Here is a 26,570-nt window from a genome sequence, read left to right on the forward strand (position 1 = left end):
GGGTTTAGAGTTTTTAACCCTAGGTCTCAAGAAAGGTCTAGAGGCCACAGACAGTTTCATGATATTTCTTTGATGTGTGTTTTAGTCTTATTCCTTTACTTTATTATTCTTGAATTAGGAGACAACAGGGCACTGAAGGAAAAGAGGGAATAAAAACAGAGAGAGCCAGGCACAGGTCAAGATATTGCATTGCCTCCTTGCACCATAAAAATCTCAGCCTGCACGCTTTCACATGTATGCTGCCCGCTTTCACATGCATGCTGCTATTTTGTGATCGCAACTGTGCCAGGTAGACAAGTCAGAAATCAAGATGATCACTGACTCCTAGCCAAGTTCCCTCAGCTAATCCCATTAGCAGAGCTGGGGGTTGGAACTGAATCTATTCTTGAGTGTATTGTCCCTGGAGGACCTAGCTCTAGACAGGGCTCAGTTCAGCAACAAGAAAGGAGGAAATCGCTTCCTGAGTTGGCCTTCCTTAGGACCTAAGGTGGTCACTCGCCAGAGAAATCCGCCCTGGGACTAGGAGAAGGAACCATGTTGCTGTGATGAACACACGTGTCAGCCTCATAGTTGACTTCGTAGATGGCTGAGCAAGGTGTCAGGAGTGAGGCCCCAGAAAGCAGGGAATGAGGGGTAACTTTATTGGATAAGGTTGGCCCTCAAGAGTCACTAAGCAGGACCCTTCTACCTGTCACTTCTGGGAGGGGCAGACTCACAACATTCTATTTCCAGCTGCTGCCCAGCCTTGCACAAGCCTCTGCACCCTCAGGCCCAATTGGCTCTAATTGCCGCCTCCTCCATTCTGGGCTGACAAAGAAGACTACAAGCAGAGTGGAGAAGGTGTGTCCAACCCTTCCCCAGGTGGCTCCTGCCCGGAGATGGGAGGGGGCACACAGCTTGAACCTCTCCCACTGGGGTGACTCTTACTTATCACCTGGCCAAAGTGTTCCTTACCTTGCAACGTTTTCCCCTGTTCTTCATTAACCTTTAAGGAACAAGTATGTTTGGGAATGAGAGGTAAATAATTCATGACCCCACGGCAAAGTGTTCTCTCAGCTTTTCAGAGTTATCCCTATGGGGGCTAAAGGAGCAAGGCTGGCTCTTCTCTCTAGTTCCTTTTCTCTCCCTGGCCTAGGCCAAACACACTCTCCTTTGGGGTCTTACTAACCAGCCACCCGTTCCCCCTTTTTTCTCCCTCCTTTCTTCTCCACCTCCCTCAGTTCTTGTCCCTCATGTTTTATCTTGCAATTTTTTTTTATGTACACCAACCCCCCTGAAAGCACACTGATCTCTGGCCTTTTAGCTCAGCACTGACGACAGCCATTGTTCAGGCACAGCTCACCCTTCTTCACCAGAACCCAGAGCCTGGTCAAGCCAATAACATACTTTGCAAACATCTTTAAGTTCAGTGACACCTGTAGGAACAAAACATCTTCATCCCTCCCCTGCCTCTGGCCTGTGAGACATGCAGGAGCAAGCATTTCCTGCATTCTCTTCAGAAGGAACCAGGAAGGAGGCAGGGCAGGACGGGAAAGGACAGCCTTACTGGGACAGTTCTGTACACAAGAACAGCAGGGTTTCCCTTACTCTCCCACCCTTTACTTTCTCTGGAGTCCAGGAAGCAGGAAGCATGGATAATCTGCCCCCTGCTTTAACCCTTCAGTGCATGGGCATTTGCTACATCTGTAGGGACTTGGGGACTAGGAGCTCACTCGAATGCTTCTCACAGAGGGCGTCACACACAGGTAGGCACCAAAAGTTCCATCCAGAGATCGCTATGGAAGTCCTCCTCCTTTTCTTTCTCATGTCTCCTCCTCTTTCCTGTAAATTATGAGTTCCTACTGCTCTTTTTCTCCCTTCCTTTCCTCTCTCTCTTTCTCTCTCTCTCTCTCTCTCTCTCTCTCTCTCTCTCTCTGTCTCTCATACACATGTGTATACTTAAACACAGAAGTATTGCTAAGTAGACTAAAAAGTTACCACTAGAAAAGTTCCTCTTCTTTTTGTCCTTTCAGGGCATTCCACTCTCTTTATGTTCATCTTTACTCCAGCCTCACTCAAAGGCAAAATGTAAGGAAGAAAAATAAAACACGTGTGTGTCCAATAAAACTACAAACAGGTCTATCATTCCTAGACCCAGTTAGTGAGTATTTATTCCATAATACATGATAGTAGGAATTGCACAAGTTCTGAGAACACAATAGTGAACGCTATGAACACCATTTTGTCTTTGTGACACGTATCATCTAGGAAGAAAAGCAGATGCTAAATAAAAGTAATAAAGTACAGATCAATAACACACAAAAAATATAATGATCTAGAAACAAAATGGGTGTGTTCTAGTTTCCCTCTAGATCAGGGATTAGACACATACACAGAGACATATATACAGACACACACACACACACACACACACACACACACACCCAGATGTCTGATCTTTAAACAGAGGACAATATGATAAATAATAAAGTTACAAAGGTTGACGGAGAATGGGTAAAGAAAGTAGGAAAATCTGCAAAGTGATATCAAAAGGGATAAGTACTATTCAGGAAATAAAAGTTATTCATTTAATTAATTACATCAGAAGGGTAAGAGATGTTCCGAGAAGCTGTCAGAGTTCAAGAGAGGAGCAGGCTTGCATTTGACAAACACATTTCAGATGTCATGAAGACTAGGGACTGGAGAAGACTAAGACCATATGCAAACAGAGCAGGCAGAAGTATGACCCTGTCGTGCACAGGTAAGATGCTGGTGGCCTGTTTTAGAAGAATGGCAACAGTTTGAAGAGGGGAAAAAGTTTTTCACTGCTTCTTTGAGTTTTGAAACAGGGTCTCACTATGTAGCCCAAGCTAACTTTGAATGTATATGTCTCCTGTCTGCCACTCTCGCCTGAGTTCTGAGACTATACATGAACACCGTTACACCTTGCTTTGGAAGGATATTTTCCAGTGTTGCAAAGATATGAAGTTGGTCTTCACAACACATCTTAAGAGGAAAAGAAAGAGCTGCTCTTCTAATATACCATTCTTTGATATTTTTAAGAGAAATATGCTCATACAAAGGCTTAGTCACGTTGAAGATATCTTTGGAAGTATACATAAAAATTTTTTATTAGTAAATATCACAGAAAATATATATAAGGAATTGAGGCAGTGGTAGAAAAAATACTTTTTGTATTTAATTAGAATTAGTTAATTTAAAGTGAAGTAATGGACTTTCTATCCATTGGCCTTGAGAGTGCTGGATATGAGGTTTGAAACAGTGTTAAAGATGGTGCCAAGCGCTCTGGTTTAGGCAACCTTGACTGTAATCCTGACACTTAACCTTATTGAGAAGACTAATAGAATAGAAGGTTTGATGAGGAAGAAAAACTGCTCAGTTTGGGACATGTTGAACTTGCAGTGTCTATAACATACCCAAGTAAGCAAATCTAATAGTTGAACATCTAATTAGTTCATGCCTGGAGCTCAGAAGACAGATCAGAGCCAAAGATGGACCCTGACGAAGCATGAGCTGTGATGTGACAATCTACAGTAGTCAGTGGGACTGCCTATGCAGTGAGAAAGAGCCTCCTGAACCAAAAGTGTTTCAGGGAGTAGTAAAACCAAAGCACCCCGACTGGTAGGAACGTGAAGAGTGTTGAATAGTTCGGGGTTAATTCATAGAGTCCAACAAAAACTGAGATGATTGAGCGGGTTGACATTTAGGGAGACAACAAGAGTGGCATCCGTAGCCTGGAGGAGACCGACCAAACCACAAAGGCTTGAGCAATCCGTGGAAGTCCATAGACAATGGAACCAACCCTTAAGAAGTTTGACTTTGAACAGGGAATAAAGATGATAGGGCAGCTGTCCAAAGGAGAGGTGGTTTGGAAGGCGGGTTTTAAACAACACAATATCCTTCTGACAGAGCTGTTGGCGAAGGGAAAATGACAGATGACATCTGATAATGCAGAAGAGACTGGATCTTGGATCATTTAGAACACAGATGGAGTTTAACTGCACATAAGATGGAGGTGCTTCTCATTGTCGAAGAGAATAAAACTGAATCATGATGACTTGGCCCTGTTAAGTTTCGTACCACCAAAGGTTTGTGTACATTTTTGTGATAGCTCACTATTGGGCATACAGCTTTGAAAATGTGTATTGGAATGTGCTTGCCTGAAATTTCCCAAGTCTTACTCATTTCTCTACTATTTCCAAAAGCTCTTTTGTTCAGCTTTTGGACTGAGAGGATGAGAGGCATGAGATGAGGCACAGGGGTTGGAGACAAGAAAGAGGGTATATATCATTCTCTGTAACGGGCGCTCTGGATACTCAGCTCAGAGTTTCCCTCCAGTTAGGAATGGTCAGATCAGCATTACTGCTGCCCACTTCACAGCCCAGTATAAAAGGAAAGGGAGAAGACTGTGGATTATGGCATCCTCAAGATCAAAACAGGAGCCTGTGTTTTTAGGATCAAGGATGGTAACTTGCAGAGGATCTCCTAAAGGACAGGGCAGAGAAGATCCTATGGAAGAATTGATTCAAGCAAAGGAAGACATGCTTCACCACTCACAGAACACATCAGGATACAAGAGATGCAAACACCTCAGACTCTTAGCCTTTGAGAAGAAGAATGCAGCACACTGTTAAAAACTATTCCATAAATAAGAACATGAAAAGAGACCCAATATCCTTAGACTTTAGGAAATAGCAAATTGAAACTACAATGAGAGAACATTTTACACCCACTACCAGGATTTATAAAATGTCGAAGGCCATTATGAAAAACTGTATGGTAGTTTATCTGAAGAATTAAGCATGGGGTTATCGTGTGATCTATCTCTTCAATTTCTAGGCATATAGACCCCACCAACACCCAATAATTAAAAACAGGGGCCTCTATAGACATGCATTCTCTTGTTTTCATAGAAGCAGCATTCATAATAACCAGAAGACAGGAAAACCCACAAATACCCTTTGACAGACAGATGAATTTTAAAAAAGTGAGGTATGTGTACATCCAGTCTTAAAAAGAAATGAAATGCTGATACCTTTGCAGAATAGAAGAAACCTTGAAACTATTATATTAAATGAAACAAGGCAAGCACAATGGAACTGGCCTTGTACGATCCCACTCAGATAAAGTACCTACAATAAATTCCTAGGCAGGAAGTGAAATAATGGTTATTGAGGACGAAAGAGAAGGAATAGTGGAGAGGTATTGTTTCGTGGATAGGAATTTCAGTGTCTGAAGATGAATAACGTTTGTAGATGAATAGTAGTGATGCTTATACAAAAGTCTGAATGTACCTTATACTGAACATAGCTAAAATGATAAATTTTATGATGTATGTTTTTTTGACATAAGAGAGAAATTAAAGGTAACAGGACAAGGAATTTTTCTTCTTGTAGTTTTCTACTCGGGATTTGGTTGCTAGTTGGGAGGAGAGTCCCAAGGAGGGTAAAGAAATAGAAAGGACTTTGGTGTCATGATGGTTCTTTTCACATTGAGTTTTGTGGAGTCAGGCAAGTCTTATGACTTACTGGTTTCTGTCTTTTGTTCAAGGCATAAGAAAGATTGTCCAGATGTCAATCAAAGATGTCAGTGTCTTCATCTCATGTCCTCAGTTGCCAGATTCTCAAGATATGAGCCTTCGAGGAACCCATAAGGTATATGCAACAATCGGTGACCACTACCCATCTCTACAAATGCTGAGATGTGAAGGGTTATATATTGTCCCTTAAAGAATAGTCTATATATACCCTTCCACAATTCACAACCATAGGTGTCAGATTCTTGAAACAGCTTTCTCCCTTTTTCTATCCTTCTTCCTCCCCACCCTCCCTTTCCTTCCACCCCTTGGCCCACCTGGGGTTACATGTAAAGTAACAGGGTACTCTTTAGAAATGGGAGATCTCCTCGCCATCCCCCTCACCAAGGTCTAGTCCAAGATTCAAATGTCCCAGGGTGTTTCGACGGAGAATTTCCCAGCCACGGTGGCTACTGCTGCTCAGGGATGTAGTCCTGGAGAGAGGAGGTGTTTGGAGGACCACAGAGCCTCTAGCTAAAGTACCAATCTCAGTCCCAGAAGGCCGCTTCTCAGATAGCTGCTCCTGCACTTCCTCCTTGTCTGAAGATTTGAAAGCTTCCACGTAGCGAAGTACTCGATAAGGATTCTGGTCATGGTGAGTCTCAACCCTGCGAGGAAACAGAAAGGACTCATGGGCCATGGGAAAGGTGGGTCATAGGGAGAATCAGAGGTGAATGTGGAAAAGAGGAGATACCAGGAAGTAAAAGGAGGGGCAGGACAGAAGCAAGAAGAGCATCTAGGATGGAGGGGCCAGAGGGAAATGGGGTGAAAGCCAACCTGAGAACGAGGGGACAGAAGTAAGGAATTCAGCTACAGAGAGTAATGGAAGACAGGCTGGGCTATATATGGCAACAAGACAGAGGAAAAAACTAAGAGATCTGAGTGTCGTGAGGTTTACAGTATCCAGGTCAAAGGGTACCAGTGAGGGGAGAGGAGACCCAGGTCAGGAGATAAGGGGTTGTCTATGGGGAAAGAAACTAGAGTCAAGGCCAAAGTATATTGGAAACGAGGAAAAGGAAGTACTGAGTAAACACAAGCAAAACAAATGGACAGCCCATACCCACACCTGAGCATTTACATGTCTGTGAGCACACCGTTTCACACACCACTGCCCTGTAGTAAACACCAGCTGGCTCTTGTTTTCTAACCCCTTCACCCCCCACCCAACACTTCACCTTTCTCTCTCTCCTGACAGCAAACTAATGCAATCCCATGACATTTCCTGGTGGCTCGCCATCTCAGAGAATCCACCTACAAGCTTCACACACATACTGTCACTCACCGTAGGAACCAGCGTTCTCCAAGCCCATACTCGCAACCACAGATACCAGATCGAGGCCACAGGAAACGAGGCATTTTCCTCTCCAGCATCACTGTGGTGGCCACAACCTGGAAGGAGATAGGGTAGCAAAAATATCTCAGAAAGAGGCACAAGGAACCACCAAAAAAAGGAAACAAAAACCAATTTGCTCAAAGAAGACCCTGGAGGCCAGTAGTAAGGGCCACAGTTCATTCATATCTAAGCTTGTCTCAGAACCATGTTAACCTGGCTGTCTCATCAAAACAGGAGAGAAGATATTTTTAAATAGAACAATGAGTTCAATACCATTATTCATATTCAGAGACGGTGAGTCATTCAAAACTAATGTGATTTCCTTCTCACCTCTCATAGGAGAACTACAGACCAGGGACATTGACTTAAATTAAATGATTAAATAGAATCTGTATGATGTCAGAAACGAAACAAGGCGGCTCCAGTTCAGGGACTTGCTAACAAATTAAAAATCCATATCTTAAGAAGGAAAAGGTTTGATTAATGTCTGTGTACTTGGCAAGGAAATTCCTAGTCGTATGTCCCATGCTCTGTCCTTTGTCCTGCCCTCATTAGCTAGATAGATGAAACAGGCCCCAGGCTTATCAAATGTGCCTGTGACGAAAAGCTGGGCGCGATACGTACTATGTGGGGTGGCGAAAGCAATAGAGAATGATTTCACCAAACCTGAATGCTGTTCTAAAGCCAACAACACAAAAATTGACAGAACAAGATGAGGAGGGGTTTTCTCACATTTAAGTAGTTGAACTCATTCATGAAACAAAAATTCGAGCGTTGTAGTTGATTGTGAACTTAGTGTAGCCAGTTGTACAACTAGTTGGGAAACTGACTCCATTTTACAGTTAATTGACAGTAAGTAGTGTCTCTTCCATAATAGGAACTGCTCCACCATTATCAGGGTTGGCAACAGGAGATTATTGATGTAAAGAGCTCTCAATCCCTAAAATAGCCAGCTCTCAGTGACATGCCTTCTGCTCTCCCTCATCGCCTTCTCTGAGTCGCTGAGTTGTACCCCGTTCTCTCCCACCTTTGCAATTATTTTGTTCTCCTCTGGATAGCTATTCTTCTTTCCTCTGAAATGAACGCTCCAGCTTCTTCTTTATTTACCCTTCCCTTGACTCTTTTACTCTTGCAACAGAGAGTATTTTTTTCGTCTAGAGTATGAGCTAACCACTTTCAGATAACTGGGTAGAGTAGATGGGGCTGCACAGTTAGCTGGTTCTTCCTAACAGACTAGAGAAGCGGGGACCTCGCCTTCTTTCTGCCACTACTTCCTCCACTATCCAGCACTAGACCTCGTCTTAAGTTCAAAAATAAGCATTTCACTGATCCTTGTTGCAATCCCATGGAAATTAGAATGGATTGTCTATGGTCAAGTATGTTTTTCATTTTATCATTTGCAGTGTTGAGAACTCAACCCCCAGCTTTGAACATGGTAGGTGTGATAGTTTGAAAGAAGTCAGCCCCTAAAAGCTCATAAGGAGTGACTTTATTAAAAGGTTTGGCCTTGCTGGAGTGGATATGGCCTTGTTGGAAGAAGTGTGTCATTGTGGGGGTGGACTTCTTGGTTTGCTTTGCTCAAGCTTCACTTAGTAAGATATTCAGATCACTTCCTGTTGCCTGTGGGTCAAGATGAAGGACTCTCAGTTCCTTCCTAGCGCCATGTCTGCCTGCACACCACCATGTCACACCATGAGGAAACCTGACTAAACCTCTGAAATTATAAGTCGCCCCAATGATATGGTTTTTCCTTTATAAGAGTTGCCATAGTCATGATGTCTCTTCATAGCAATAGAAACTCAGACTAAAACACTGGGCAAGCAAGCCACTACCTAGCTACATCTCCAGCCAAAGACTTTCTTTTAAAATCTGCATTGTTGTACAATGTTAAAGAGTCAGTGGATGCAACTTGAATGGGACCTTTAAGAAGTTTATACTCAACCACATTCCCTCAGGTGCTTCAACTTCTTAGAAGCTGCCAACACGGGCTGATTTATCTTAGAAAAGAGAGTCAGGCTGAATGGATAGACCAGAAAACTGACAGGTTGTGTAAGGTAGAGACTGAATTCTAGATATATGTCCAAATCTAGTTTGGTATTTTAAACTTCCCAATTATGAGGATCAGCTCATCCATCTCCAGTTCTTAAAAAAAAAATCCTGTTTGGGATTGGTTTATTTCTCTTTGTGGTCATGCACTCTCATTGATATAAACCCTGACTTGTACCCTTTCTACTCTTCTCCTCAGCTAGCTAGTCCTACCCATCTTTACTGTCTGTCTTAAATATTTCTCCCCAATCTTTACTGTCTGTCTTAATCATTTCTCCCCAATACAAGCATTTCTTAATGTTCTGCTTCAGTTTCTCAGTTGCATCTCTTAGCCTGATGCACTTCTCTGCAGCAATTTTACTTCTTTGAGTTTTTCGACTCCTGTGAAGTGATTTACTTAGTGTCTGTCTGTTCCATAGCTTGGAGCTTCAGCTGGAGGACCCATTATGTCTGTGATGCCTGTGCTTGTGTGCCAGCTCCTAGACACTTCCTTACATATAACAGGCTTTTGAGGACTATTGCTACATACCAACCATGCAATTATGTGAAGGGTAAACATTGGTTCTATTCAAATATTTATATAGTACTTATGTGGAAAGATATGTGCTCTCTAATACATAGGAGGAAAAAGTCTGAAGTTGAGGAGTGGAATAAAAGCAACAAGGGCTTTAGTTCACCATAATGTGGATGCTTCTAATAATAAACTTTTCACAACATGAAAAACTCCTATTCTATGAAACCTTACTCAAATATACAAAATAATAAGGTCACGATTAGACTAAAGAACATACTGACTGATTCTCGCACTGATATATAATTATGCTGAGGAGCAGCTCAATTACTTAGTGATCTTTGGAACACATAGCTCCTAACTTTGGTATTTGATTAGCTTATTGTGATACAAAGAAAAGATAAAATAGGGATTGGGGGATTTATAGACTCTAATAGAAGAGGAGGTCTAAATTTAAGAACTGCATTACATAAAAACAAAACAAAATATTCTTGCTTTCTGTGGATTCAAAGACTCCTGGATCCACTTTTTACCTGTAATGAATAGACCAACTCCATGTTTATATCCTCCATTCTGTCATTCTTCTGTCCCCTCCATCCTTCTACATGTACTTCAGGGTTATACAAATGGAACAGAAACAATAGCCTCTTGGGGCTGTTCTGGGACTCCACTAAGAGTGGTTCACAACAAATACCTCTTACTGCAAGGTTTCCCTCCTGTTCCTGCCCCTTTGCGAGACCAACAGCAATAGACTCACCTGTGCCCTCCAGAGCTCATCCCTTTCCTGGGCCACTCGCCAATGGGTGTCACCCATCATGGCAATGAACAAGTTGAGCATGAGCAGGGTGGCGATGATGGCGAAAGCAGAATAGGTGAGGCTGTACATGAAGGGCAGGTCCACTCTGTAGTTGGCAGGGCCGTCAATGATGGTGAGGAAGAGCTCAAAGGTGCTTAAGAGTGCTGTGGGGTAGTCGGAGAATTCCCCCAGGTTGTCTGGATCCTCTGTCTGGAAGATGATACAGAAGGCTGCTCCGCCCAGGAAGAGGCAAGTGGGAAAGGAAATTGTCACAATAAGTATGGACTTGGTTCCCATTAGTTCTATATACCTCCATCAGTCTACACACAAGTATATACCACTATGCATCCACATTACAGTGACCTTAGAACTGTCTAAACTTAAGACTCCTGACTAAGTTCACTGTTCTGGGTCATGTAACATTCAACCATGCATCAAAAAAGAGTTGTATGTGTACATATAGGCCTAAATTGCCTAGCAGATGATTATCTTTTGGGAAACCAAATATTTGAAAGGTAAGTTATTAAAAGAATGTATTGAATCTCCAATGATTTCAAAGATCAGATCACGTGATAAGGCTAAAGGGAGAGCTTTTTAAAAATCTCTTTAGACTTCCAGACAGCCACCCATTTCTCTAAGGCTTGCTAGGTGAGCTTTGACTGTCATGGAGAAGCTGTCTCACTGATGTGCAGCCTACCTCATGGCAGGCAATTCCGGGCCCTTACAACACCCTGAGGTCCTTTAAATGGCGTCTTTTCTGAATGGGATACGGAGGTGTGTGGCAAGGTGATTCCAAGAGCATACAAAAGAGTCTGTATGAAATACTTGTTTCCTTCAGAAAAACCACAAGTGCAGAATGACCATTTAGGGGACCGGAGGTATAGGACGTCCTCAGGATACAACTGCTGTTCTAATTGCAGACTACCTATGGGGAAGGAAATTTGGGGTACGGAGAAGGAAGAAAACCTACACCAGGCCTCACAGGCTAAGATACTCTATAGAATACTCTACAATTAAGGTAGGTAGGTAGGTAGGTGTGTGTGTGTGTGTGTGTGTGTGTGTGTGTGTGTGTGTGTGTATGTATGTATGTGTGTGTTCATTCTTTTATCTATTATTTTTTGGGAAACCTCATTGAACAGAGCATTCTCTAGAGATAGTGATAGGGTTCTGTAGCGATGGGGGCATAGTTCTTCATTTTTCTTGCTCACCCTCTTCTCTATGGGTGACCAGTTAGAGACACGGAAGACTGAGTTAGAACTGCAGGTTTTTCATGAAACAGACCTGAGCCTTCTTCCTGTGAATATGAACTTTCTTGTGCCTGCCAAAGCCCCTCTATTCTCTCTGATGCCTTTTTTTTATCCCGTTCCGCACTTCCTCTGCTTCTTGGTACTCCCCACTGACCCTGAACGTCCCCATTCTCTAAGTCTCTCACCACAGCTCTTCTCTGTCTGCATTCTCTGCCATGTCCCAGGCTCTCCAAACTCCCATTATGTACCTCCTTTTTACAATCCTTTCCTTTTTTTCATATATATTTTGTAGGGGAGCTAGATTTTATTTGGCCTAGAATCCCAGGTTACACTTCATCAATGTGGGGAAGCCAAGGCAGGAACTCAAAGCAGCTGCTCTCATCACATCCGGTCAGGAGCAGAGAGAGACACGAATGCATGTGTGCGTCTGCTCAGCTTCACTCCTTTTCTTCATACCTTATATGACTACATATAGAAGGAGGGGACTTTCTGTTTTATAGCATGACTTTTATCTCTTCTCCTGAACTATAAATATAGCAAAGTTCAACGTGACATTGCCCATATTTCCCTGATAATATTTAAAATAGCTACAACTCTTCAGTGTCCGATGTCCCTCCAGTAGTCCTTGAAGGAGCTTGTGGCTCAGTTAACTGACATGAATCTTGATGGCTCAGAACATATGAGCCTACCTTCCAGGCCAACCAACCTGGATGGTCCCTTTCAATGGACAAAGGTATGTTTTTAGACCCACTTCAACAGGAAGCAACAGCAATGAAGCCAAGTGACAGTGGGAACCGAGAAGATCTGCATCTCACAGTCTAGAAGCAGTACTCTTACCTGAGGCAAATCCCAGGATGACCATCGCCATCAGCCAGCAGAAGCGCAGGAGGTCTCCAAAAATCATCTACAGGAAGCAAAGAAGAAGAAAGATGGGGAGACTCTTTCTCCATGCCTCTGAGCAGCTGTTGCCAGCAGACCTGAGTGTCCTGGTGCTGCCTCCAGCTAGGCTCTCAGCAGCCTTTCTCTTTGCAGCCTTCCCCACCCTTCCACCTGTGAACGAAGGTCCTGTATCCTAATCAGAGCGAGGTTTGGGAAAGCACTGACCTTCTGAATCATGATTGTGAAGGGGCCCAGCATCTGGAATCCACGGGCAAAGTACATGACACTACACCAGCCCAGCACCAGGGCCATGGATATGGGCACCGCCTCCCCATTCACACTGGTCAGCCTCATCACCATGGTCACCAGCACAAGAGAGGCATAGGTAATGCTGGGGTAAGAGCAGAAAGCAAAAAGTGAGGTATGAGCTGGGAATATTCCGAATCTCCTGCAACATGATGGTGACTTAGCTAGCTCCTATACATTCATTAAGCTAAGTCTTAAACAGCTAAAACATAAATCCAAAGATGCAAATTCACTCGGCAGAAATCCCTGATATATAGACCTCAGCAAGTGAACTGGAGACCTGGAAGATTCTAGGAAGTGAAGTCAGGGTCCGAACAAAGAAGAAGACACTCACATGATGACATGGAATGGTCCCCCGAGAATTGTCTGTCCGAAGTAGCGAGAGGCACCGACTCTGACGATGTCTGGGATCTAGGGAAAGATGGTAAAGCAAAAAGAAAATATCTAATTCAATTCAACACGGGGCCTAGGTGGATTGTTGTATCCCAGACTCCCCTGCTACTCACCTCTAGAAGCAGGATAACCACAGCCCCGGTGACTGTCACCAGCTCCCCCACCAGCCGGATGTTATCTTGGTAAGTGACATATGCCTCCTAGGGAAGGAAATCAGGACAAGAATCATTTCTAATGTAAAGAGTTGTAACCTTTGGCCTACTGTCTAAAGCTATCAAGATGTGACCAAGACAAGGAAGAGCTCTTTCTATCACTATCAGTCATGGTAACTTCCACTCTGTCCAATTTTGTGACCAGGACATGAGTTTACATGCCCAAGATTTTCTTATAATGTTATTTGTTAATGACTTGGTCTACTTCATGGCAATGCTTCCTCCTATATATATATTATATTGTGTTATGATTTCCATATGCATCGGGCAGCTGAGACCACCTTTTGAATCACCAAAATGACCAAATGGAATACTGGGCATGGTGGTACAAACCTGCAGTTCCAGCATTCAAGAGACTGAGATAGAACAAGAGAACACAAAGGCCAGGCCAGCTTGGGCTGCATAGTGAAACCTTGTCTAATGACAAAGTTAAAACAGACAAAACAACGAAGCATGCCAAGTGAGTAAGAGAGCAGAGGAGATGGGGATGATGGTTTCTGCCATGGAAAGAATCCGATTGCTCCAACCTCACTGTGGCTCACACCCACTTTTAAGACATCATAAGCTTATCTCAGAATTCAGGGGCCATTATGGGCCCCAAACTTGCTAAATATAATGAGACCTTGAAACAGTGAAGATGCTTGAACTTATGGCTTCTCATCTGGAAGATGGAAACTCTACTGCTTTACCTCCTGCAGATAATGTGAAGGTCACATAGGTGGAGTGCCTTTGGATCATACTTTAAACCATAAAAGAGTCCTAGAAATATTTATTGTAGTTTCACTGATTTGGAAATACAGACTAGAATAGAAATGGGCCTATATATAGATTTTAGTTTTCTGGAAAGGTTCTGCTTATCCTGAGAAGTCAATGTGTTCCTGGGGTCAAGGTAGGATGAAGGCCATCCTACTACTTCAACGACCTGAAGATTTGATGACGAAATGCTTCATCCATGAGCCTTACCTACCGAGAAGGCATGACCTCACTCAAGAATACAAGGAAGTTTTTGGACTGCTTTTTGGGGGGAAAAAAGTCATGTACAGACAAGAATATATAATATATAATATATTATCATATATATAATATAATAATAATAACATAATTCAACATAGAATTATATATCTAAGTCCAGCAAATTAGAGCAGCTCTGGGGCTGCTCTAGAGTTCTTGCTTGCTGATTATTTGTTTTCTTTGTTTATTTTATCCTCAGTCCTTGCAGCTATATGAACTGTCTTCCTTCTCCCCTGAAATTCAGTTCACAGACTGTGTCCTTTCATTATTGGTCGCCTCGATCGCAGCTATCTTTCTGCAAAGCATGCCAAATCATTTTTAGACCGTGTAGGTAAGTGGAAAAATAAATAGTAAACACATTAACTTTAGAAATAACTTTAAATGCAGAAATCAGACAAGTGAATCAGGTTTTGCACAACATTGTCAAATGTCTTATTAGACCTTTATATCTCAGTGAATGGTTGGTGATCAGGGGTTCCCATTCTTCCTAATGCTATGACCTTGAATACAGTGCCTCACATGGTGCGGTCCCCAACTATAAAATTATTTTTATTGCTACGTCATAACTGTAACTTTGCTACGACTATGAATTGAAATGTAAATATCTGATATTTAGGATGCACGGTGGTCTTATGTGATCCCCGGGAAAGGGTCATTTGATCCCCTCAAAGGGGCCGTGACCCACAGTTTAAGAATCACTGTCCCAGACAACACCACCAACCTTTTCTTGTTTCAGTTAAGAAGAGAAACTGGCCAAGTCTGGTAGTAAAAATTTGTAATCCCAGCAGCCCCGATCTGGAGGTAGAAAGATTGTGAGTCAAAGGCCAACTCCCAGCAACTAAGAGGTGGATTCAAGAGAGTCGGGAGTTCAAACCCACTGTTTGACCATGTGACTGACCTATTTGAATCCGATCTGGACAAAGGTAGACCTCCTTGGGAAAGAAGAGGAGCAGAAGATAGAAGGTGAAGATCAGAGTGCCCCTAGAGGCCAGGGAAGCAATGACGGCACCTATGCTTTAGACAAAAATTGGGAACTTGTAGGCAAATCGTGACCAATCTCTCTTGCTGGGCTCCCCACCCAACTCCATCAGCCCTTCTTTTCCTGTTCAGCAGATTCCTTTACATAGAGGCGTTTCCCTGCACAAATTCACCAGGCAGACAGGCATTTAGAAACTTTTGTTACGCCTTTGCTCGAGCTGCAGGTATTATATATGTCTGCCTCTAATCAGGCTGTGGACTATGGGGTCTTCTGTGAGCCCACTTCTTTCTGTTCTTCAATACCAGCAAACAAACAACAAAAAAGTTTTTGTTGTCTTTAAAAAAACTATTTTCCGTGTGAATGTGTGTGTGTGTGTGTGTGTGTGTGTGTGTGTGTGAGAGAGAGAGAGAGAGAGAGAGAGAGAGAGAGAGAGAGATGTGTCATAGTAATAACTGTTTCAGCCACTTAAAGCATTGGCCTTTGATTGTAGTGTTTCATACTGACAAATTTCTTTTTGTTTAGAATGGTCATTGTTACAGCGCTAAGAAAATGGGTCCTGTTTTAAAGATGCAGAGACCTTGGATTTCAATGACACATCCCTGCTGTCTCAGGAAGATATTGTCCCACTTAATCAACTCTCCTAAGCTTTCCTAGCACTAAGCCCAAACAAATAATGAACTTACCCTTTTAAGCTTTAGAATTTTATCCTTTAGGAATTGTTCTCAAGACATTGTGCCTAAATAGATCAGTTCTTTAGATTTGTGGTTCTTCAAAAAAAGGTTTGGGGACCAAGGTTGTGTTTAGTAACCTGGGTTTAAGTTACCACAGCCACTCCGTCTCAACTCCTGCTCGTTCAACCACTTCATTTTTTCAATGTTTCCTTTTCTTTCATTTCATGGGACCAAATGCCTTCAGACAAACACACTGCTGTCCACCATCTTCCTTACCCTGCATCTTTGTACCCCACTCTCCTTCAAGTTTCAAGACTAATCTTTTAGAAATATGAACATTATCATGTGACTTCATGCCTTTCTTAGCTGTCCAGTGCCTTTAGGATAAAATCACCGATGGACTAAGAGAGCGTTCCCTAAATACTTATCGGAGTAGAAAGTTGCTTCATAGTGTCTGGATAGGATTAACAGAGTTAAATACAGGGGATCCTCCGAGAAAGGGTAAAACCTGGTTGATCCCCCAAGATTAGACATGAAGGGCGAAGACCAAGAGCTGTAGGCCAGGAAGCAACTGACGTTTTGTTTGATTTGATCCTTTTTGTTTGTTTTTGTTTTTGTTTTTCCTAAGACAAGGTCTTACTATGGTAGCCCTTGGCTGGTCTGGAACACATTGTATAGACCAGGTTAGCCTCAAGTTCATGGTGGTCCTTCAGCCTCTACCCTGAGTTCTAGAATTTCAGGTATGTATAATCGCACACAGCACTGTCCTTTGATTTTTGAAATTGTGTGTATGTGTTCGTTTAACTAAAATTGATCGTGAGGGAAGAATCAAATGGAAAGCCTAGATTAAGTAACGTGATTTACAAACTCACTGTTCTATCCTCGGTCTTATGTTCTTATGCTGTGTATGGGCTGAAGACAGACCAGCGGTATCCTGATAATGATAACCGGGTCTTAAAGCACGATGTACTTTTTTCTTAAGAAACCTCTGACACCACATCTGTCTAGTACACCGTTCCTCATGCTTCAGGATTCAGGTCAGGGCAACATTCGTCTGGGTTCTCCTTGAATGCCCTTCTGCAGCTAGCTCAGATGTGCCCCCTGTGGGCGTCTTGTGCTACCCTGATCATAGACCACAGCTAGAGCACCAAAGTGCCCTGTGCTCAGATATCTTTGAGCACCCTGGGGACATTAATATCTTACTCCTATTTTTTTTTTTAATCAAGAGTTTACAGCAGTGTGAGAAAGTATTCAGCAAGAAAGCCAAGGAGGAAGGGGGCCTGTGGAAATACAGAGAGACAGCTTTCACTGAAAGCTGCAGACTGAAGAGGGAAATAAATCAGTGAGTGGGGACAGAGGAATCTCTTTGGAAGCAAACCAATTGAAAAGATGGCACCTGACTGAGTTCTTCTGAGACTACCAGCATCCTTGCTCAAGGTTACCTGAAACCTAAAAGACACGCCACTCTACTCCTTTGAAAGGAAGTATTTCCTACAAATAACCAGGATTTTCGTCATGGCCATATGGCTTTGAATTTTAAGAATTGTTAACAGACTGGAAGTTTAGGAGTTGTCATGACCTGGAATTTAATTGGTATTCATAACCAGATCCCTGGTCACTCGCATCTCATTGGCAAGCTGTTCTAAGAGTGACTGTCCCGGGTAAAACACTCAGGCGAGGGTACAACAGAACGTGAAGCAGCAGTGAGGTGAAAGCGTTGTGTGCGCACCGTGTGGGGAAAGGAGAGCAGTACTGACCGTCCCAGAGCACAAAAGGAAGTTGAAAATCCTACCTCAAGCTTTGGGTTTCCCTCCCCCCAGATCAGACCTTGCAAAGCGCCCCACCGACAGTTGGTGGAGGATTGCTCTGATTTCCTGAATTGAACAGAGAGTTTCCTGAACAGGATGGTCAAGCGTTTATTGGCAAGTGTTTACCACAACCCAAAGGCAAAGCAGGATCTCAGGAGAGTTCAGGTCCCCTCATTGTTTTTCTTCAAGAAGACCTACAGGTCTTCATTGTTTGTATTCTGTATTCCATATCGCGAGGTAAGGATTGCTGGCCTCAGGAGCGCATGACCCCGTTCCCAGGAAATGTCACCTTCTCAGAGTTTATGACCCTGCCTCAGGAAGGTTGATTGGGAAATTTTTTTTCTCTTCCAAGAAGTCATTAAGTAACAGTGACCACTCCCTTGTGAGTTTTCCTTCTAAGGTTTTGCCCCCCACCTCCACAGTTTTGTTTCACTTTGTTCTGATATGCTTAGCTTTTTTGTTTGACACAGAATCTCACTATATAGCTCAGTCTGACCCAGGACTCACAATCTTGGCTCACCCTGGCAAGTGCTGTCCCACATCCTTTCCCTTTGCCCTTTGCCCTTTGCCCATCATCGAGTCTTCTTCATTTGTCCTTAGCTCTGCATTTCAAGTGTGTGGAACTGCGGGATTCCCTGAGAACTTTAAATCATAAACAAGCAGGCTGTCTGTGTGTCTAAAGAACTACAGAAATTAGCCCCAGAGGTTAAGATCCATTCAAATATTTTGATCAGAAAAGAAGTAAAGGAGGGAAGAGTGCTCTGGATGATACAGACTCCATGTAGCACAAAAAAATGTCACCCAATACATAGTCTTCTCGCCCTGCACATTACACATTTTCATAAACTCTGGTACCTGAGCACCTCGAGAAGGTTTTGAGATCAATACCTCCCTCATCTTCCAACATTGAATAAAACTGGTTTCTAAGTTGGTCTAAGACCAATTACACCTTTCCAAAGAAGTATGATTTACTCTCTATCTCATAGGCTAATTACATAAAATCATAGTGGTGATTATGAGAACCAGCGATCTGAGAGTAGCTCAGAAGCTGGGAGTGGGAGGTATTCCGTATCTGGTCTTCCTCCCTCACTTAGGGTATGCTCACCTTTACAATATTTCTATATAAAAAGTGAGGGTGGTGGACCTGAGCTAGTTCCAAGCCTAGAGACACTGATTTTTCATGCAATGCATCGACAAAGAAAAAAAACCCAGGAGATAGAATATGACTTGGGAGCAGGAAATTGCCTTTTTCTGTAGTTATAATTCATGGTTCTAAGATGATAGGCACTTGAAGTCTACTAATGCCTACACTACCTTTGCCAACCAAATGTCTTTGTCGAAGTGCTTAATATCTTTTAGATTTGTAGCCACCACGGTTTCAATGGTGCTCATTTTATTTATGAGTAGAGGAACTTTAAATGATAAAATGCTTTGACGTATAAAAGGCGATCTACAAAACCACATCATCCTTACCTGTAGCTTAGTAAAAATAAAACATTATGACCTACCCCAGCTTTATTGCCAGAAACTTCAGGTGAGCTGAACAGGGTCTCTAAAGCTTGACAAGTGTGTTCAGGGTACATATAGTAAGTACTTGGGAGAGGATAGTTTTATCTCCCGGGCTCCCTGTTTTTCTTCTTTCCTCCCTTGGCTTTAATTGGGATGCTTGTTCCACAGGGAGCTGATTGGAAGCCTTGAACAGGAATTGTACAGAATTGGAGATCAGGTGGGTTTTTATAGGGCTACGGTGCCCGGCGTTGTCTGGAACGTTCCAGAGAGAAGGGCATATGGGATAATCATATTGACTATGTCAAATCAATGATTTAAAATAGATAGAAAGCCATTTATAACTCCTGAAATTGTTCTCCCCCTCACTGTTCACATTCCTCACAAAGAAATGATGATTTTTACCATCATTAAATCTCCTGATGTGAACTCTTCCTCATCACCTCCCTGTGAGATCATTATGCAAATTGACCATTCTCTCTCCCTTGGTAAACTATAATAGGCACCTGATTGGTATCCCCATAACGCCTGTCTTAGTCATTTCTAGTCTGCTTCCTATCCTGGTACACAATTTGGCATGAGGATTTTTATTAATGCCCATCATTCCATCCAGCTGGGATGGGCAAGGCTCTAGTCATAGCACTAAGAAGGCAGAGACAGGAGGATGGTCAAGGGTTTGAGGCTTACATAACCTGTGTAGAGAATAGCAGGCCACTTTGAATGAGTTATTTTCATATTTATAATTCCAAGCATCCTGCAAATTTGACAATGAAGATTAACCCCAAATACATACAGGAACATGCCCCACAAACTGAGGAAGATCTGCCTTCACAGCCTCATCGGTGGCAACTTGCTCAGTTCTCTGTGTTTTGATCAGTCTTATTTTCCTAAGCCCTGAAGAGAATTTCCCTGCCTTAGGCTCTGTGTATATACATTCTCCATGCCTAAAAGTCTCTTTTCATTTTGACCTCAGCTCAGGGCACAGGATTCTTTATAATTTTTTTACTGTCCCTCACAGAAACCAGGCTGTTGCTATAAACTATCTTAACACTGTGTCCTTTTTTTTAACTCTGGGTAAAATTTTAGTGCTAAGCAACTTGTAACAAAACATATTTATATGCTGATTTTGTTAATGTACGTCAATCTACAAATTCTTAAACAAGAATTCTGTCTACATTGTATTTTGCTCAGACCATGGTTGCTGAATTTCTAGTATCCACACTAGTCTTTAGCTTTATTTATTTCATGAAGTTTTGAAATATTTCTAAGAAAAGAAAAAAAAAACAACAAAAGAGAACTTGACAGAAATTTTTCTAGGAGATGAAAGGGATAGGTAGGTAGATAGATGGGTAGATAGATAGATAGATAGATAGATAGAAAAATAGATAGATAGATAGAAAAATGATAGAAAGAAAGACAGGAAGAAAGAAAGAAAGAAAGAAAGAAAGAAAGAAAGAAAGAAAGAAAGAAAGAAAAAAAGAAAGATATATAGATAGATAATCTTACTGAATAGCTCTGGCTAGACTATACTCTAGACTAGGTACTTTGTGTATAAAATCAAGCAAGCCACTTGAAAGCTGGAAAAGGGGCATGCCTAACCATAACCATGCCTGGTGATAATGATGGGCATTAGTCAATATTCTCATGACAAACAGTACACCAAAAGTCAAAGCAACCCTGTGACTGGAAAGTTAGAAACAAACCTCCAGGATGGATTCTGGTAGTTCTCAATCCTACCTGAATATCAGTTGCTTGAATTTCTTTAAAAGACCATAGCCAGGTCTCTACTTCTTAAGTTCTGAAATTTTAGTTCTGGTTTGTAGCACAAGGACTTGTGTTTTTCCTAGCTTCCCAAGCCTGTAATGTGTAGTCTTACAATACATACATCTAGAAAGTCATACAATTAACTAGGGGTCATCCTACTGTTTAATTTCAGAGTTCTCATTAAAATCCAAGAAGCCTAGCTCTGAAACCTTGAACTTCTCAATTACTCGAAAACTCTGTGGTCACTCTGACACCCCAACATTTGAGTGGAGTTAAATTGCCTCCTCCTTTACATGGCTCAGTTTTTACGTGCTTTATGCTGTCTCACAGAAACAGAGGATTTCCCCCCTTTATTCCAAATGTCCAGCATGGAGCTACTTGACTGTTCACATAAATTCCCACACATGAAACTAGAATAGTTCTTTAAGGTCCTGATGCCCAGTGTTTTCCACAGACCCTAAGAGATCTACAAAGGCAGTCCCAGAGTTACTGAGAGCCCTGTGTCTCCAGCATGACTAATGTCATTGACTACTAAGTATTCATTTATTTAAGCAAAAGCTCCCCAAAGTAACTAATTGGTCAGCAATTGAAATAAAGTCTAGACAGCGTGTTTTTAAACCTTTGTGTTTCTCAGGCTTTCAAGTAATATACACATAGAAAAAAGAGAGAATTTCATATTGTTCAAGGAGCAATGCGATGTGAAAGTAGACTATTCCAAATTATGGTGATAAATTCTCATCTTATCTAAACTGACTTAGAACCAGAACGTTCTAGAAACTCAGAACCAAGGCTTAAAGATTTAATACCAAAGAAAAGGGACCATTCATTTATTTATACTGTTATCTAAATCCCTTATTGCTGTATCTTTGACCTTCTTACTCCTTATTCTATTTCCAAGGAAATAGTATTTAATAAGAATCTTCTATTTTGTTCAGAATGGCTGACTTAAGCAAAAAAGAGTAAGACGTTAAGGAAAGGAGTAAAGATGTTAAGGAGGAAGAAAGAAGGAATGAGAGAAATGAAAGAAAACGGCTGGGGCACTTAGCTAAAATTATGCTATTTTTTTCAGTCTGGAGATAAAGGAAAAAGATCTTTCAAACATAATTTAGACTACCTGGGTCAAAGAAACATGTTTATGCTTCATTCACACTGCCCCATTGAGAACGACACGTAAGACTTAATTGTACTTAATTACTCAGCATCACCAAAGTGCAGCTAGGGTGGAGCCTCATATACATTGCCAGTGTGTAATCTCTGCATGGGTGTGAGACAAAGGTTGGGGGAGCACATGGGAGCACACAGGGACAGAGCTAATGGGAAGCCTGTCTACTCTGTTTGCTCATGGTTATACTTTTTCCCCATCGCTAGTCACTCTCTTCAACCTCTTAATTATCGTTAGTGTTGCTCTCTTTTCCTAAACGTCTCTTTGCTTGTATTTGGCCAGAACTTCCATGCTCAAATGGAGCCATGGGGAGAAATTTTCCTCTGAGCACCTATATCTAGCTCTGATAGTCTGGCAGTATCATCATTTGCTTTGTGTTTTGAGATAAAACAATCTCCCCCTCCCTCTCTCTCCTCTTGTTTGTCTTTGCTTCTCTCCTCTCTTCTTTCTCAGAATTACTTTTACAGTTGAATAATATAGCATATTAAAGTCAAGTTAATTATGCATGTATCTTATTTTATATCTAATATGTAATATACATAGTAAAAACATAAATGCAACTCATTTATTTTATATATCATATGTTTTGTATATGTATATATATACATACATACATATATGTATGTATATATGTAGATAAGTACATATAAAAAAGGAGAGAAAATATAAAAAATTAGAAATAAGAAAGGTGGAATATCTTCACCTAGTTTGGGGTTCTCCTCCCTGCTTGTGTATTACTTTTATCTAACCCCAGTATTCAAGGCTTTGCTTTTTGATTACATGAAATTTATCTTCTCTTTGAGACACAATCACCCCTTTCTTATCTGGGCTGAAGTCCTATGGCTAGTCTGCACAGACCGGTGTTCCGCAGCCTACCTCATGCTGTGATCCTTTAATACAGTTCCTCACATTGTGATGGCCCCAACCATAGTATTATTTCCTTGCTACTTGACAACCATAATTTTGCTACTGTTATGAATCCTAGTGCAAATATCAGACACACAGGGTGTCTCACAAGTGACCCCTGTGAAAGGGTCATTTAACCGAGAGCCGCTGGTGCAACTGGGACCTCAGCACTCAGCGCTCAGTGCTTCCTTGGCTTACATATCTCTTTCTTTTCTTTCTCTTTTGTCCTTATCTCCTTGGGGGACGATTTTAGGGCACCAGCACAAAAATTTTAGGGTTTCATAGATAAACCCCTCAGATGGTGTTCTACTTGTTGACCACATATTCCAAAGCTACTCTTCCAAATCTATGCCTTTTCTTGCAACGAAAGAATTTGCTTTATTTGGCATAATTTTTAATCTATTCCGCACCTTTATTTTTCCCTCGTTAGCTCCCCAGAACTCCTCAGGGCACCATGAAATGGCAGGTTCTGTAGAGGTGATTCATACTCAACTGCTGCCCCCTTCTGAGATCTGAGATCTTTCTACAGAGTCTCCAACAGAGATCTAGACAACCCACCACAGAGAGGAACTTCTTGGTAAATTAAATGGAATTTCACAAACGTGCAAGGTTGGAAACACCAAACACTTTTTAAAAAGTTGTGTGTGTGCAAGTATGTGTGTGTGTGTGTGTGTGTGTGTGTGTGTATAAGAAAGAGAAGGGGGAAATTTTGTAGCTTCTTGGACACCTTTCCCACTGAGGCTCCCTCTGTGTCCTCCTAGCTCCTCTCTAATTCCTTCATTAGTAACAAGGTGCTGGCAACTTCCTGGGCCTGCGGCCAGTGTCTTTTCTGGAGTGCATCAACATGGTCTCCAACACCATCGCTCCATACCACCATTCCCTTTCACCCCTTTGCAAAAGACTTACTTGTAATGTTTTCTGTTCCATGATGGTATTATCGCGAGAATGCGTGCGGTTGGTGTCACGGAACTTGAGGGGCCGGTAGACACAGCACGTGCTGAAGCAGATCATGTAGAGGATGTACAGCGCACCCAGGAGGCAGAAGTAAGGCTGTCCGTACTTCTTCCACTTCAGGCTCACCAACTCTTTCACTGGGGTCTGTTCGAGGATCTGGCGAGCCTGTCAGAGAGAGGACAGTGCATAGTGAACAGCATGGTGATGCAGAGTTGAGGGTTGAGCTGCGGTCCAGATGTCAGGGCATCACCCAGTCAGTCGTTGCTTTGACAGGCGGCTAGGGATTTCCATTCTGTGCTAGGTTTTGCACTAGTGCTTTGGAGAAGTACTTGCTCACTGTAGTAAACACAGTGCACACAGCAGCACTGAGGCTCCAGTAGATGAATAGTAGCCGGGTGACTAAAGGGACAGTTAGGCAAGAAAGGAAGATCTGAGAAGCCACTGCCCCTTTGCAGGGAAGACGTGCTTGGGACTAGGAGAGCATCTGCGGAGATTCGTGGGTGGAAGTGGCCTGGGAGAAATAAGCAACAACTAAGATCGCTGTGCAGACACCCTGCAGACATCACAAGAGGGAGTTTGATTTTTTTTTTCCTAAATGTAACAGAAAGAAGTTGGGAATTCTAAGCAGGACAATAGTTCAGTTTGCACTCGGTACGGTGAGACCGGCAAAGAGCAGTACAGGAGACGGTTAGACTGGCAATAGTGTAAGCCAGATGGGATGGCGTCTCTGAGAGAGGGAAACGGCAAGATGCAAAGGGGAGGACAACGTGGATGGGGTAAGGCAGCTGAAAGCCAGGAAGAGGCAAATTCAAAGTAAAACATAATGGATTGGGCAGACAAAGAAATTTCCCTTGAGAGTGGAGGAGGAAGAAAGGCTGTTTCCAGATATCCTCAACCATCCAGGCAGGAAGCTGAAGGAGCCCCCAACCAGAGAATCTATTTTTGCCAGAAAATAGAAAAATCTTGTTCTTCAGATGGAACTAAAAGTGACAAATGCAAGCAATAAAAGTGGGAGCCAGACAGGTGGTGTTAGAGAAAAGTAGCTGGTGCAGGCCACATAAAACCCAGAGGAGACCGCAGGTGGCTAATACCTGGCATTAAAGAGTACAGAGTGTGGCTGCAGAATCCACATTATCTGTAGGGGTTTGCAGTTCTAAGAAAACATGCTCAAACTTTAGGTACTTCCAGGATTTCCAGAACCATACAAAGTAGATGTTCATTTTTTCTTCTGTTCAGTAGTTAGAATAATCTTTCAAGATTTGTGGTTCTAGAAGGGTTCTTAGGAAATTGTCATAGAGCAGACAGTCAACAGAAACCCAGTTTGACCCAAATCAATAGGTTCCTGAAGATGGAGGCCTTTTCTCCATTCTAGACTCTTCCTTTCTGTCTATTTAGTCCATTATATCTGACTGTCTTTGCGCAGCTCCATCTCTGGAAAGTTTGATGCAAAACTCAGGGGTTTGTTGTTGTTTGTTTGCTGTTTCCCTTCTTCTTAGTGACACACAGCTCCCCCTAAGGGGCCCAGGGGAAGGATACACTTCCTCTCTGAGGACTCCTTCAACTTCCTGTCTGTGTTGGCAAACACATCTGGAAACTCTTCCTCCCTCTACCCTCAAAGGTTAAAAAAAAAAAAACCCTTCTGCCTATGGCTTTGTTTGAATCTGCCTCTTCCTAGGTTTTCAGCTGCCTCCCCACCTCATCCATCGCCTTCCCTCCTCCGCACCTGGCTGTGGATGTGTTTCATCCCATCCAGCCCGAATTGTTCCCACCTCTGCTTCGCTGCTCCCGTGAACAGTGTGCACTCCTGTCGTGGAACAGATCAAACTCAACTGCAGTTTATGAGAACAACCCAAATTGAAAGAAGTTGGCTGGAAAGATATATGTTTTTGCCTCATCTGTTTCCTTGGTTTCTTGTGTATTGTCCGGGACAATACAGCAGGTACTTAACATGCTAAATGATGGAAGGAAGGAAAAGAAGAAGGGAAGGAGGGAGGAAGGGGGAGAGGGAAGAAGGGAGGAAGGGAGAGAAGGAAGTGATTCCAAGTTAGATTCTTAATCTGAAAGGTTAAAATGAGATGAATAAACTGAGAAAGTAGAGCCCAGAGGGGAAGTGATCTCAGAAGAGGAGTGTTGGATAATATTTGTACCTATGGAAACTATTTTCTCCTATACATGGGGTCTCTATCTATGCAAGGCTGTAAGGTGTCTTTGGATCAAAGTGTCTCAGTAGATGAAAAAGCAAGCAATATCTCAAGACGTGTTTCTCACATGAAGTTTCTGGAACCATTATGACATATACCTCCTTCTTCTTGGAGGAAACCACAAGTTCCAGAAAGGACAGCTCCTCGCCCCAGGAGTCAATCTCCGTGATGTCATAGAGGGAAGATGTTAGTGACCCACATGACCACTGGATGTGCTTCCGTTTCTGCATCAGGTGTTGAAACATCTGGCGGAGAAAGCAAAGATTTGAATGGTGAGTGTGTTAGAAGATGGTCTAGAGGCTACCTATGG

At 42.4% G+C, this 26,570-nt stretch overlaps 1 protein-coding gene and 1 long non-coding RNA gene across 3 annotated transcripts in view; one reads left to right on the forward strand and one right to left on the reverse strand.

The window, feature by feature from the left end:
- Positions 1-26,570, forward strand: part of LOC148117898 (uncharacterized) — a 38,822-nt gene that overhangs the window by 7,759 nt on the left and 4,493 nt on the right. Inside the window, exons 3-7 of one of the 2 annotated variants that reach the window (XR_015736626.1) lie at positions 3,910-4,088; positions 4,914-4,992; positions 5,551-5,654; positions 25,735-25,998; positions 26,375-26,532. This is a non-coding gene — a long non-coding RNA (uncharacterized LOC148117898). The remainder of the gene's footprint in view (positions 1-3,909; positions 4,089-4,913; positions 4,993-5,550; positions 5,655-25,734; positions 25,999-26,374; positions 26,533-26,570) is intronic. The other variant, XR_015736625.1, reaches the window with a different exon arrangement.
- LOC146889627 (transient receptor potential cation channel subfamily V member 5) overlaps positions 2,125-26,570 on the reverse strand; it is a 29,703-nt gene continuing 5,257 nt past the window's right edge. The window contains exons 7-15 of the mRNA XM_087901666.1: positions 26,359-26,505; positions 24,012-24,224; positions 13,200-13,286; positions 13,028-13,104; positions 12,613-12,778; positions 12,346-12,412; positions 10,223-10,491; positions 6,858-6,964; positions 2,125-6,183 (exon numbers count right to left, since the gene is read on the reverse strand). Of these exons, the coding sequence (XP_087757792.1) occupies positions 5,886-6,183; positions 6,858-6,964; positions 10,223-10,491; positions 12,346-12,412; positions 12,613-12,778; positions 13,028-13,104; positions 13,200-13,286; positions 24,012-24,224; positions 26,359-26,505 (1,431 nt within the window). The 3' untranslated portion in view covers positions 2,125-5,885. The remainder of the gene's footprint in view (positions 6,184-6,857; positions 6,965-10,222; positions 10,492-12,345; positions 12,413-12,612; positions 12,779-13,027; positions 13,105-13,199; positions 13,287-24,011; positions 24,225-26,358; positions 26,506-26,570) is intronic.

Source organism: Myodes glareolus, chromosome 25 (assembly GCF_982192425.1).
Source record: "Myodes glareolus chromosome 25, mMyoGla1.1, whole genome shotgun sequence".
In the NCBI taxonomy this organism is placed as follows: domain Eukaryota; kingdom Metazoa; phylum Chordata; class Mammalia; order Rodentia; family Cricetidae; genus Myodes; species Myodes glareolus.